The 12,886-nt window shown below is 38.3% G+C and overlaps 2 protein-coding genes across 4 annotated transcripts; both read right to left on the minus strand.

Moving 5' to 3' along the window:
- Positions 1 to 5,243: 5,243 nt before the first annotated feature.
- Positions 5,244 to 6,944, minus strand: LOC110911419. Its single transcript, XM_022156024.2, has one exon. It carries the CDS (start codon positions 6,829 to 6,831, stop codon positions 5,371 to 5,373), a length of 1,461 nt encoding a protein of 486 aa, XP_022011716.1. The 5' UTR covers positions 6,832 to 6,944; the 3' UTR covers positions 5,244 to 5,370.
- Positions 6,945 to 7,686: 742 nt separating this feature from the next.
- LOC110911420 lies at positions 7,687 to 12,050 on the minus strand. Of its 3 annotated transcripts, none has more exons than XM_022156025.2 (5): positions 11,963 to 12,050; positions 9,755 to 9,887; positions 9,511 to 9,633; positions 9,187 to 9,289; positions 7,687 to 8,159 (listed from the first exon to the last, which is right to left on the minus strand). In XM_022156025.2, exons 2-5 carry the CDS (start codon positions 9,847 to 9,849, stop codon positions 7,914 to 7,916), a joined length of 567 nt encoding a protein of 188 aa, XP_022011717.1. In that variant the 5' UTR covers positions 9,850 to 9,887; positions 11,963 to 12,050; the 3' UTR covers positions 7,687 to 7,913. The 3 variants fall into 3 exon arrangements, with proteins under 3 accessions (XP_022011717.1, XP_022011718.1, XP_022011719.1); XM_022156026.2 differs by having other exon boundaries at positions 9,755 to 9,892; positions 11,963 to 12,046; XM_022156027.2 differs by having other exon boundaries at positions 11,967 to 12,033.
- Positions 12,051 to 12,886: the final 836 nt, after the last annotated feature.

Genomic DNA, 12,886 nt, shown 5'->3' on the forward strand with positions numbered 1-12,886 from the left:
ACGGGAAGAACGTAGATGGGGGCTGTTGCGGGTTGGCGGAGGACGACACGGGGCTGGTGGCGGCGAGTGCAGTGGCAGCGGCTTGAGCACCGCGGCTAGTCTGGCGCTTTTTCTTCTGTTCTTCCATGTTGAGACGAGACCGAACGTCATTAAAATCGGGAAGAGGATCACGGTTTTGCAGGACAGTAGAGATGTTGTCGTATTGTTCAGTTAGTCCGGTCAGGATTTTAATGACTAGCGTCCTGTCGTCCACCGGAGAGCTGACACTTTGCAATTGATCGGCAAGATGTTTGGCGTGTTGATAGTAATCAGCCATGGATAAAAAATTCTCGAGGCATAAGTTAGCGAACTCTTGACCAAGAAAAATAGCCCGCGTGTTTTTATTATCATTAAACTCACGTTCAACGGCAAGCCATGCATCGTGAGCAGTCTGACCCGGTTGGAGAATAGTATGCAGAAGTGGCGTGGAGATGGTGGCATAGATCCACTGGAGCACGACGACGTCCAGTTGTTTCCATAAGGAGTCGGCAGCAGTAGCAGCCTTATCTTTATCAGAGTCCGAGGAGGTTGAAGCGGAAACGGCGGCCGGCTTGGCTACGAGGTGATCGAGCACCTCGTAAATTTGACAATGAACCTTGAAGAGGGTCTTCCAAGTGGTGTAGTGGGTCAAATCTTTTTCCAAGATGACCGGAACGTGTGTTTTGATGTTAGAGACAGTGAGGGCAGGGTGGAGTTTAGGTTCCATGATGGATGAGGAAAAAGAAGAGAGAATCGGAAGGTAAGAAATCGGCGGCCGGAAGAAAGAGCGGCGGCGGCGGAAGGGTTTTTAGAGAGGATCGGGTAGGTATGATACCATGTAAGAATAATATTCAACTTGATAATTTCATTAATTGACAAAGGAGATAATGATTTACATATAATTTACATAGTATATGCTATTATTCACATTTACTAACAAACATGTCTTGGTACAACTATGTTTTCGGTGAGCCGTCTGAGGCGGACACAAGCACGTTTATTCCGGATAGCAGTGTGGTATATCATTTTTTTAACTTATTCTGTTTTTTTTATGAAATACTTAGCACACCGTTTGTATTAGGCGGGGTCTAATGTCCCTAATTCTTACGATTTGGGTGGAAATGATGATCATGCGCACGAGGTCGTGTCCGGCTATCGTCCCCGTCATAATGAATCGTCGTTGCCAGACCTCAACGAGGTAAGTATATATATTTACTTTTTTTCTATTCGGCGTTAAAATTATCATTACCTTTTACCCGTTGGTTTTTTTTAGTCTGTTATGCCCCACCAACCGTTGCTACCAGATTTGAACGCGTGTAGCCATGATCAAGGTAATAGGTCTCCGTTTTATGAACCCGGTGACGTTCCCTCGTACGGACATGAAGAATATGGCAATAACGTTTTCGTTAGTGGTCCCTCGGCAGTACAAGGAGACCTTAGTCACCCTTCTTACGTGCAAGAGTCATTGGGTGATGATCCACCCGTGCAAGAGTCATTGGGTGACAAGCCAGCCGTGCAAGAGTCATTGGGTGACGAGACACCCGCTTACCCTGAAGTTTCGTACAAAACTGATCAGGTACGAACGATATATATTTTTGTTAAATGTTATATTTTTTCTGTTAAATTATTATACAATTGTTAATACAAAATACATTAAAATTGTTATATTTTTCAAATAGGATAAAAATTAATTAATAAATGTTATACGAAATATTTTTATAAAATTAATTAAACCTATTATATTTTTTAAATATTATAAAAAATACATTAAAATATTTCTTTAAATATTAATTAAAATATTCGTTGAAGAGTTGAAGACACTCGTATTATACAAACGAGATGATTTCACCAAAATAGGCGTGAAACCCATAATTTGGTGAATGACTCTCAGTCCGCTTATTCAATTTTGCACGAAATTACGCCATCAAGTTAAGAGTGAGATCCACATCTTGACGGTAAGTTTCCAATTCGAACTCTAGTGGACCCTCCTCAAAGTGTCGGAATTAACTTTCTTGACCCGACAAATACCAACCACACTTATGGTACGAAATCTTCAAGTTAGGGGTGAAACCCGCATCTTGTCGACTAGTCCCGTTCCTCGATTTTCAATCCCGCCAAAGTTTCGATTTTTCAATCGATTAGGGACGTGTAGTAACTGGAAGGGTAAAGTACCGTTAAGCGCTTCTCGACGAGAGTATTTTACCTATAGGCCAAAGCACGTTTCCCTAATTTGAAAGGACTTTCGATTCACTTTGGAATAGTCAAAGTTTCTAAACCCGACTTGCTACCGGAGTTGCTTCCGGAGCCGGCACAGGGTGAGGGTCAGCCGGCAGATGGTGATGCCGCCAGAGGGCGACAGCGGCGATGACTCCGATGACGACGATGGTGACCACGTTGAGCCACCACCATCTCCCCTGCCGGCTCCATTTCCGTTAGGTGCTCCGGCACAGCAGGCGCAGCCACATGGGGTGCCTCAGTACCCCCAGCACGTATTCAACGACGGGCTCGATCCACCTGTGGCACGTGCGTTGGTTGAGTTGGAGGAGCGGCTGCAGGCGCGGATGGAGGCCGCTCACGGCCGTATGGAGCATCTTCTCATGGAGGCGATCCAGGCATTCCGGCGTGGTGAGCAGTCCGGTTCGGATCAGGGGGCGGGGACCTCAGGCACTGCGGGGGCGGGGCCCTCAGGCACCACTCAGGATCCACCGCTTTAGGATCGTTGTATTTTTGTTGTATTTTGACGGTTTATGTATTTTGAACAATTGCCTGTGTATGTACAAACTTATTATGTAATTAAATTTGCAGTTTCAGTTTATTTGTATTTGTGATTGTTTATTTTAACTGTTTAGATTGATATGCTTGGTTACGTACAATCGATAATACGATATTAAGTTAAAAATGTGATACGGTACGATATAAAAATAATACGATACTTAACGATATAAAAATAATAAAGATTTTAAAACTTATTAAAATAAAAATAACTAATAATAAACACCAATAACAAACCCAAAACACCAAAATCCCAACACAATACACAAAAAATAAACTTCAAAAATTCAGGTGTCAATACGCATCGTATAGGCCTATACGACGTGTATGATGCCAGCCGCCAGACAACACCTGCACCTGTTAGTCTGCAATGTTTTTTAACTTTTTCAATACGCATCGTATAGTTCTATACGATGTGTATTGAAAATCCAGGGTGTGTAAATAGATAATGAGGTGTGAGAATAGAATTCCCTTTTTTTTCACTAAGGGTGTAAGGGGCGTAATTCGGGGAGGGGTTCGGGGAGGGGAAATCCCGATTAGGGGGGCGGCGCCATTGCTTCGGTGAACAAGAGAGAGGTAGACAAGGGGGTGGCGGCTCACCGAAGGAGAGAGGGGAAAGGTGGTGGGGCCAGCCAAATTCCATCCAATCAAAGCTTTTATTTGTTTTTTTTTTTTTTTTGAATAAAAAAATAAGGGGAGTTAAGAAGGGAGTGGCGCCATCAAATGGGGGTGTTAGGGGAGTTTAAGAGGGGAGTTGACGTGGCACACGGGGATTGATTTGACGTAAGAGAGGGGACTCACCTATTAGGTGAGCACCCCCTTCACCCTAAGTAGTATTGATATTGTCACATTAAATGACAGTTTTTTACAAAGTGTGTACCCTTTTTGTAAAGTCTTTTCCTTTTTGGTAATGACCCATTGTCAAAGATAATTTTTAATAACCCGCATCCATTTCATGGAAACGGTTAATACAAAAAGACATCAGTGTTTAATAGTTTTTAATATAACATAGCTGAATGTTGTAACATTTTTTTTCACTTGTCGTATGTCAAACTTTTTTTCAAAAATCATTTTGTTCATATGTTACATAACCCTCGTCATATCTACATCAGTTAGTTAGATGCGCTAATTATTTATTCTATATAGGTAAAACACACGTTAATATTATCCATTACCCAAAACTTGATTTTACACGCACATAAAAATCTAACTTGACATATTGAATACTCAAATGCACTTCTTTTAGTTATGATAATTTTAACTATTTCAAATTTATGCCTTAACATACTAGGGGAAGGTTCATTGGGGAACACTAAAAAAGTGGGGAACAGCGGGGAACCGGCTCAAACAAACTCCGATTGGACTCATTTCAGCGGCGTTGAAACCGGCTCGTCGAACCCTAACTAAGATCTCTTAACCCTAAACCCTAAATCCTAACTCCCAAACTCTAAACCCTAAAGCTATAAAATAAGGCTAAACCTAAGTTAAACCGTAAAATCGAAACTATAAACCCTAAAAGCTAAACCCTAAAGGCTAAACCCTATAGCTAAACCCTAAATCTAAACTCTAAACCCTAAGGCTAAACCCTAAAGCTAAACCCTAAAAGCCAAACCCTAATATATTTAGGGTTTAGGGGTTATGATTTAGGGTTTAGGGTTAAGAGATCCTAGTTAGGGTTCGACGAGACGGTTCCAATGCCGCTGGAATGAGTCCAATCGGAGTTCGTTTGAGTCGGTTCCCCACTGTTCCCCACTATTTTAGTGTTCCCCAATGAACCTCACACTAACATACTATTTATTATGTAATTATAAATTATAAAATTATATTACTATATTAGGGTAAATGGGTCCAGGTGATCGAACGGGTATCTTCTAATCTCATAACCTTCACAAGACCGCAAAAAAATTAAAACTAATCTCATACCCGATACCATACATCATGTTTCCGGTTTTAAGGTTTCATGTTTTCTTGGTTTGGCTATTTTTTTTTCCTCCATCCCAGTTGGAAGTTGACCATTACCTTAAAATATCCCAAGTTTTTTAGAAATAGATACCAACAAGTACAGAGCCAAAACCTAACATACAATACCAACCCACCTATCTTCATTTGTATATATTCCCCTAATTTCTTTAAGAACTACAAGACAGCTTTTAAGAACTTTTAGCTTCTAATAAAATTCACAACTGCAATAAGAAAATGAAAAAGATCGAGTAGACGATGATGAAAACCGGGCAGCTTGAAGCAGAAGATGTTACATCCTACGTCTCGTCCCTTGTTGGGTCAAACAAGGGACTTCGGTCTCATTCTACTAGTCGTAAGTGTCATGACTCGTGTGTCCCTTAGGTAGCTCGCTTGTCGTGAAAACATTGAATTTGAGTGTTTGTGTTCAATTGCAATTAAATGAAATAAGTTTGTTACAAACACGTATAGCTAAACAACTCATGCAAACAGGATTATGCAAACAAACTTTTTAGAACACGTTACCTTGTTTGATACATTTATGAACAAATACCTAAGTATATATCGATAAATTTATAATTATATGTATCGCGGATTTACAAAACAATATAATTAAAATGTTCACAAATGAAATCCGGTCCATCTACGAAAACTCTTGACATCATTTCCTTCAGAAACCGCCATTCCAATTCCTGCATGCCCATTTTGCCCTACCCCTTGATAATACAATCTCCATTCGTCTTTCTCGCCTTCCATATGAACAAGATATGGTGACCCGACCCATCCATCATCCCAACAACCCGTTTCTTGGGCGGGCTTCAAAATGGGCCCGCCCTCTACCCTATGCCAATCTTTTAGCCCGTCTGAAGATTGAGCCAACCCGATTGACCTCCTACCATCAACATCCACACCTTCATAAACCATGAAATAGCCTCCATCTTTCTTGTTCCTTACAACACAAGGATTCTTTACCCCATACTCGTCAAAATCACCAACCCGCCCACCCCCCATGATCTTCCCGAGCTTCATCCACCTCATACCATCGCGTGATCGCGCCATTCCTATGGCGAATTGGCCCTTTTCCGAATCAAATGAGTGGTAGTACATCCTAAGATCACCATTACTATGAAAAACAACTTGTGGCGATGAAATAAACATTGAATCCCACTCGCCTTCGGACCCTAAATCAAGCAAAGCTCCACTATGATGCTCGCCTTCTATCCTCGCCCAATGCCTACCGTCTTGACTCATTGCTAAACCAGGTAAAGACCTACGAATCTTCCCAAATTCGCCGTTTTTCCCACAACTATCGGGATTTTCTAACCTAAATTCAAGAGAATTGTCTAAAGATTCGATCTTTTCGTTGCTAAAACCCGTGTAATACAACCAATAAACCGCGTTACTCGCTCTAATCTTGGAACTAGACATAATCAAGATTTCACTTGGCATTACACCATTTGTATCAAAAGCCCACCAATCATTACTAGATTTCAAAACCAAACCCACATCACTATTAGATTGAACAACCCCTTTACCTCTTTCCCAATGTATCCCGTTACTCGAAACCGCCAACCCGATTGAACCCGAAACCGAAACCGAATTCCCAGCGGGTCGCCCACCATACCACATATACCACCTCTCTTCTTCATCACTCAAGAACCTCTTCACCAATGGAGACCCAACTTCAAAACTATCCCAAGAACCCTCTTGACCCAAATCAAGAACCAAACCTCTTGAAACAAAAACAGAAGAATTTGGTGAAGGGTTTGGTTGATCTGAGGTGGGTTTTTGTGGGTTTTGAAAATCTTGATCTGGGTCAGATGAAATTGTTGAATCTTGATCTTTGATCACGTTGTCTTTATCATCTGAAATTGTGGGTTTAGTGGAACAATTGGGTATAAAGATTGGATTTTTATGGTGATTTCTGGGGTTTGAAGAGATTATGATTTGGGTATTGAGGAAAGATGAGTATGGAGGATGAACATCTAAAAGATTTGATCTTTTGAAAGGTGGTGTTGTGTTTCTTGATGATCTTGGAGTGGTGGGAAGCAGGAGGGGGTTGACTGTGGTTGTTGTGGCCATGGAGAGATGATTGTTTGAGAGAATATGAGAAGATCAGACTGGAAGAGGAGTTGGCAGTTTGTGCACCAATAGGATGATGACACGTGTGTGGTTTGATAATTTTTTGTTTTTTTTTTCTAATTATCTGTTGGGATTTGGAGGAGTATGATCTGATATTTATAGATGAGAAAAATGATTCAACAAGTCAAAAACTATGGGAATTGTTGGACAAGGTATAAGCTAAAGTAAACTAGTAAAGTATGTAAAGTTGTCATATTTGTTCATTTGTATAAATAGTTTTCTGTTTTTAGATAAAAGATTTTTATTAATAATAAAATAAAATATACATGCAAACATGTATTTATAATAATAAATACACATGCATCCATTAAACTCAAATTAAAAAAGAAGAAGAAAAAAGTGAAAAAGTAAATTTTTTTTAGGTAACTTAAGCTTGCTTCAACTCCTTTCACACCATTGTTTGCAACTCATAGCCTTTCTCCTTCCACCATTGTTGTTCAAAAAACACCTCAAAAACCTGCAACCCTCGCCTTTCTTTCGGAGAGAGAGAGAGAGAGAGAGAGACTCTGGGAGCTCGGGCTCGTGTCCATTAAAATACAGTATGTAAATGCTAGCTTTAGCGAATTAGCGGTGTACAAATTTAGCTTATGATTGGTTCGACTTTAGTCAGGTACAGGTTGGCACCATAAACATAGCCAAGTCTGGTCTAGAAAGAAAAGGAAATAGATCTACATACACCAAAGCCATAGACAAAAAAAAAAGATGGAACTCATATTTACTCTTCAAGAAAGGTATCAAAACTCTTTTGACCAAACAGATCATATCTAGCCAAGATGTATGTAGGCCACCATCATCTTAAAGAAAAAGGAATTACAACCCTTTAAACTTCTTTACCAAAATAAATGTTCTACATAACATGCCAAGATGCCAAAAAAAACCATAGATTCTAGGACTAGATCCTCAGAACAAATCTTGTTTATTAGAGCTAACAATAACGCGTAAAACGTTAATGTGGTAACAACCTTAATGCATAGAACAACTAAAGTCATGTTTTGAAGCATGTAAGTACGAAGTAACGGATATTACATGCCAATGGATCTGCCTCTATCGTGCATCTCAGCATCCTGCTGCTCCTTGAGCTTCTCGACGATTTCCAAGATTCTTGGATTGAAGAAACGATCATGAACGTATTTCTTCTCTTCAGCTTGTATTTCCTTTATAGCACTTGGATACGGGTTTGGAGGGGGTTTTGTTCCTCTTATTCGTGCAATTTCTTTCAGTCGTTTGTACGCCTTCTTTTTAGTTTTTTTCTGTAGCCGATACTCCATCTGTAAAAAATGCATAAAACCTCCTAAATTGGTTTATTTGAATATAAAGATTATTATTGAAAATTCTTAAAATCATATTAGACATACTAGTTGTTTAATATTATGCATAAAACCTCCTAAATTAGTTTATTTGAATATATAGATTAGAGTTAAATGCTATTTTAGTCCTTGTGATTTGAGTCATTTTGCCAGTTTAGTCCAAAGGTTTCATTTTTCGCCTGTGGGTCCAATAAGATTTACCGTTGCCATTTTAGTTCACTGGGTTAACTTCATCCATGTTTTATGTTAACGAGAAGGGCAATTCGACCATTTTATATGTAATTCTGTTAACTAGAAGGGCAATTTGGCCATGTAAAATGACCTAATTGCCCTTCTTGTTAACAGAAATAACGGATGAAGTTAACCAACGGTGAAACCTTTTTGAACCCACATGCGAAAAATGAAACATTTGGACTAAACTGGCAAAATGGCCCAAACCACAGGGACTAAAATGGCATTTAACTCTATAGATTATTATTGAAAATTCTTAAAAATCATATTAAGACATACTAGTTTAATATTGTGTGGATCGAAACAGGTTGGATCTAATTAAATTGACACAAAAGGTTAAAACGGGCTTGGTCCAAAAGTTCTATTTAAATGAGGAGAATTTCCGTCTTTTTAGACAATTTTTTATTAAAATAAAAAACACTATAAGAAATAAAGATCCACCTTTGTTGACTTTCTCCCCACCCAAACCCTTTAATCATCACAAAAAATGTTTAAAAAGACAAAAATACCCCTGACTTAACCTTAAAAATGGATGGAGTTAACGAATTGGATGAAAATGGCAAGATTTCAAACCTTTTGGATCCAGATGCGAAAAAACAAACCTTTGGATGAAAGTCGCAAAAGTAGCCAAACCTCAGGGACGAAAATGGCATTTTTTTATATACCCGTTACCCAGCCTATCGTTATGCCATGTCTAATTGTCTACTATACTAAATTTGCTTGAAAACTAAACTTAAGAACGCTTATAGATACTTACATCTGCTACATCTATAGCTTCCTCTTCACTGACACCTTGCTCCTTTAATTCAAGCACCCGGGAACCAAATATACGTGATGGGGTCGGGTCAAAATCACAAATTCTATCACAAAAAGATATGAAGGATTAGTCTATTGCATAAGATCTTTAAGATCAAATAGGCCTATAGGAAAAAAAAAAAAAAAAAAAAAAAAAAAAAAAAAAAAACACATTTGAAATCAAGATAATGTTCATGACAGAGGGTTGCCTTTGGTACGATAAAACCAAGGTTGGAACAAATATGACTGAAAATTATATAATCCAGACAATATGGTCAAAAAGTACTTGATAGGATCTTCATGCAACGATTCAGGATGCTTCTTATAGAACTTATTGATATAAACATCCTCCGGGAGGCAAATCCGCTCAACTTTCTTTTCAGCTCGAGGAAAGACTGCAGGTGGGGCCCTACAAAATTAAATACCTTTTAAGCTCAAACTAGAGTTATATATATCTAATAATTATTAAGTGACAGGCTTAAGAGTTTAAAACCAAAATAATATTAAGGCTTTAAAAAAAGGGTACATACTTCTCCATAGCTTTAAGCCAAACAGGTTTCGCCTTGGCCAAACCGTTTACTAGCTTTCTTGTTTTTGTAAGCAAGTCGCCTTTCGTGAACGACATGGCTTTGTTACTGCAGCAACAGCTTTAAGATGCTTCACCTAAACTTGACATTTTAAAAGAGACCCGAATTAAATGATTTCAAACATAAAGTTTAACAAACAAGATAGCGTTAGTAGCGTGGGATAACAAAGCTAGCACAACAACATAGCAATAGCAATTAGCAACTACCAAGGGCCCGGGGGGGAGCCCGACCCCCAGAACTTTTCGCTCAGTAGTGTTATGTATCAACGTTTCGTATAGAATTTTTTAGGTATATACGTTTTCGACCCCCCGGTTTTATAAAACAAAAGAATTTAGGTATATACTTTTAGGTCCAGTGACTTCCGACCCCCCGGTGGAAATTTTCAAGCTTCGCCACTGGCAACTACTACTATGACTAAAGGGTTGTTTGATAAAACTGGATGATTCATCTGAAGGCCTGAATGATTTAGATGCTATGGAGTTTGTTTTGACTAGAAAAGAAACATACTGTTTAATATAGAAAAATTTAAATTAACAAAAAATTGTACCATTTTATTCTTCTATGTGGTTTACTGTTGAATGGGATAAACTGTTTAATAAGTTTTCTAAATTGATAGAAAGCGTTGTAACCGGTAGAGCAATCCACTATGGTTTAATTTCTCTAAAAAAATTTTATGAACGGCCAACAAATAAAAGCCCGGCTACTCAGGGTAACCCAATGGCAAAAGGCGATCGCAGACAGCGCTGAGTAGCCCAAGCCCACCATCTCCGGTTCCAAGGAAAACCCGATCAAATTCAAACTTGAGACCTGTGGCCTTCAACTCCAAATCTTCACACCCCCCCCCCCCCCCTCTCTGCCAGTTGAGCTATAGCTCATTGGTGGTTTAATTTCTCTAAATATTATATATATTATGCACTATGATTTGAAAAAACAATCAAAAAACTCAAACCACTTATAAGTTATAAGGCAAAAGTAAGCAGACTTTTTTATCTTTAGACCTCATAAAAAGACAAAGAAAATCAAATAGCATCAAACTAAATGCTAAATGTATAAGTAAAGGGTCTTCAAGTTAGAAATATTCATGAAAAAAAGGACATAAATCCCATGGTGTTATGGTAACTTAAACCCCATGCCCATGTTACCCTTCCACCTAAACTATCTACACGACTGCACAATAACAATTTTAATCTAGAAATAATGGACGAGAATGCTATACGTTCATACATGTACAGACACAAGTATACCCTCATGACTGGGAATTGAGGATATCTTTAAAAGATGGGAGCTCCAAGTCAATCCCAAACCAAGATTTGTGCTAACAGAGATTCAAAATCCTAATTTTCGAGGTGGGAAATGGATTTGGGTCAGCTTCGGCCACTAGCACTAACTTAAATAGATCTTAATATATCCACCGGATTAATCTCGACAATAGGAAATAATGTTTTCTAACAAAACTAATATCAAGAAATCCATCCCATAGACATCAGTCAAAGCCTTTGACCATGTTTCTGCATTGTTCCGACTAAAACGTAAGCATCAAGCATGAAACCATCCGAGTCCTCATCAGACAAATCAAAACCTACCTTAACTTTATCCCAAATCTATTCCTCAACTTGTGGGATGAGGGGTCATTCCTTTACTTGTTCAGTGGCTTATGAGAGACTGAATGGAAAGCAAAACTTTATACGAAAAGAAAAATGTAGCTATAAGAAGATCATGATAATATGTTGATATAATGTGCAACAAGGTGAACTAACTTGATGTGTCAAAGAAAATGCAACAAGGGGTTTTATGCGTTTGTACATCATAACTTCGTATACTATGATTCGTATATATAAACATAAAATGATTTAACTACAAAGATACATCGAGCTAGGTCTACTGGTTTGAGATAATACAACCAACCCCACTTGTTTCACATAATACAACTTATCTATGTTGTCAGAAGCGCGTGTGGCGCGCTTTTAGGCTCTGAGGCGCAATTTCCAGCCAAATTCAAGCTAAAAGTCGCCTAAAACATCCTAAAGTAAGATTGAATGTAAACCTAAAAGATCGAATACAGAAGCAGCAGCATATTTGGATAAAAGCCAATTGAAAGGAAGAGAGAAAAATGTAATGTAATGTAATTTGATTAAAGTATGATATGGCTACCTGCCTGCGGTGGAACTCCGGCGACAAACTTCCCGATTGCTTCGACGGCTGTGGGAAATGAATTTCATGATGATTTGATTTGATGTCGTCAGAGTAACTTACAAGTATTGTCCCTCGACTTTTATGATTCTACAACTTTAGCCACTGGATTTTTATTTATTTTAGAGTTAAATGTCATTTTAGTCCTTGTGGTTTGGGTCATTTTGCCAGTTTAGTCGCAAGGTTTCATTTTTAATATCTGAATCCAAAAAGGTTTCATTGTTGCCATTTTGGTCCAACTGACTTAACTCCATCCATGCTCCTCAGTTAGTCAAGAGCCATTTTTGTCATTTCCCAAACTATTTTAATTAATCTTTTATTTCATTAATATCTCTATATACGTATACTAGATTATTAGACCCGTGTACTACACGGGTTTAAGGATATAAAATTAGAATTTATTTAATTTTATGTTGTCTTCATAAATTTATGTAAGTGATTTTTTTTTACCATAGATGACGCACGAGTTGGTCATGCGTAAAACCGATTCTTTTAGAAATAAACCAACTTTACATATAAATTGTCTTGTACTTTTATTTATCGTCATGGCAAAACATAGGGCGAGAGGAAACTGTCTTCTTTTCAATACGTATCCTTCTGTTTGGCAATATTAAACGAAATAGGGATAAACATTCAAGTGCTAGTATTACTTCCGGATAATCTGAGTGCGTCAATAACCTGATCACCCAGTGATAGGACCTGTAGTAGAGTTCCATTACATAAACTATTCTTTTGATCAATATAACTCTATCTAGGACATCCGGTGAGTATAAACTTGCATCAAAATTATTATGAAGATATTTTATCCTTAAACCCGTGTATTACACGAGTCTAATAACATTAAAAGTGTTTTTAAAGCATGGAAGTAAACCGGTTTTCAAGTAT

This window comes from Helianthus annuus, chromosome 15 (genome assembly GCF_002127325.2).
Source record: "Helianthus annuus cultivar XRQ/B chromosome 15, HanXRQr2.0-SUNRISE, whole genome shotgun sequence".
In the NCBI taxonomy this organism is placed as follows: domain Eukaryota; kingdom Viridiplantae; phylum Streptophyta; class Magnoliopsida; order Asterales; family Asteraceae; genus Helianthus; species Helianthus annuus.

Excerpts from the sequence above, each read along its gene's own strand:
- LOC110911420 (XM_022156025.2), bottom strand. The coding sequence starts at position 9,849 with ATGTCGTTCACGAAAGGCGACTTGCTTACAAAAACAAGAAAGCTAGTA. Across the intron at positions 9,634-9,754 it reads TGGCTTAAAGCTATGGAGAA|GGCCCCACCTGCAGTCTTTC; the intron begins GTATGTACCCTT and ends TTAATTTTGTAG. Across the intron at positions 9,290-9,510 it reads TTGCATGAAGATCCTATCAA|AATTTGTGATTTTGACCCGA; the intron begins GTACTTTTTGAC and ends TTTTTGTGATAG.
- LOC110911419 (XM_022156024.2), bottom strand. The coding sequence starts at position 6,831 with ATGGCCACAACAACCACAGTCAACCCCCTCCTGCTTCCCACCACTCCA.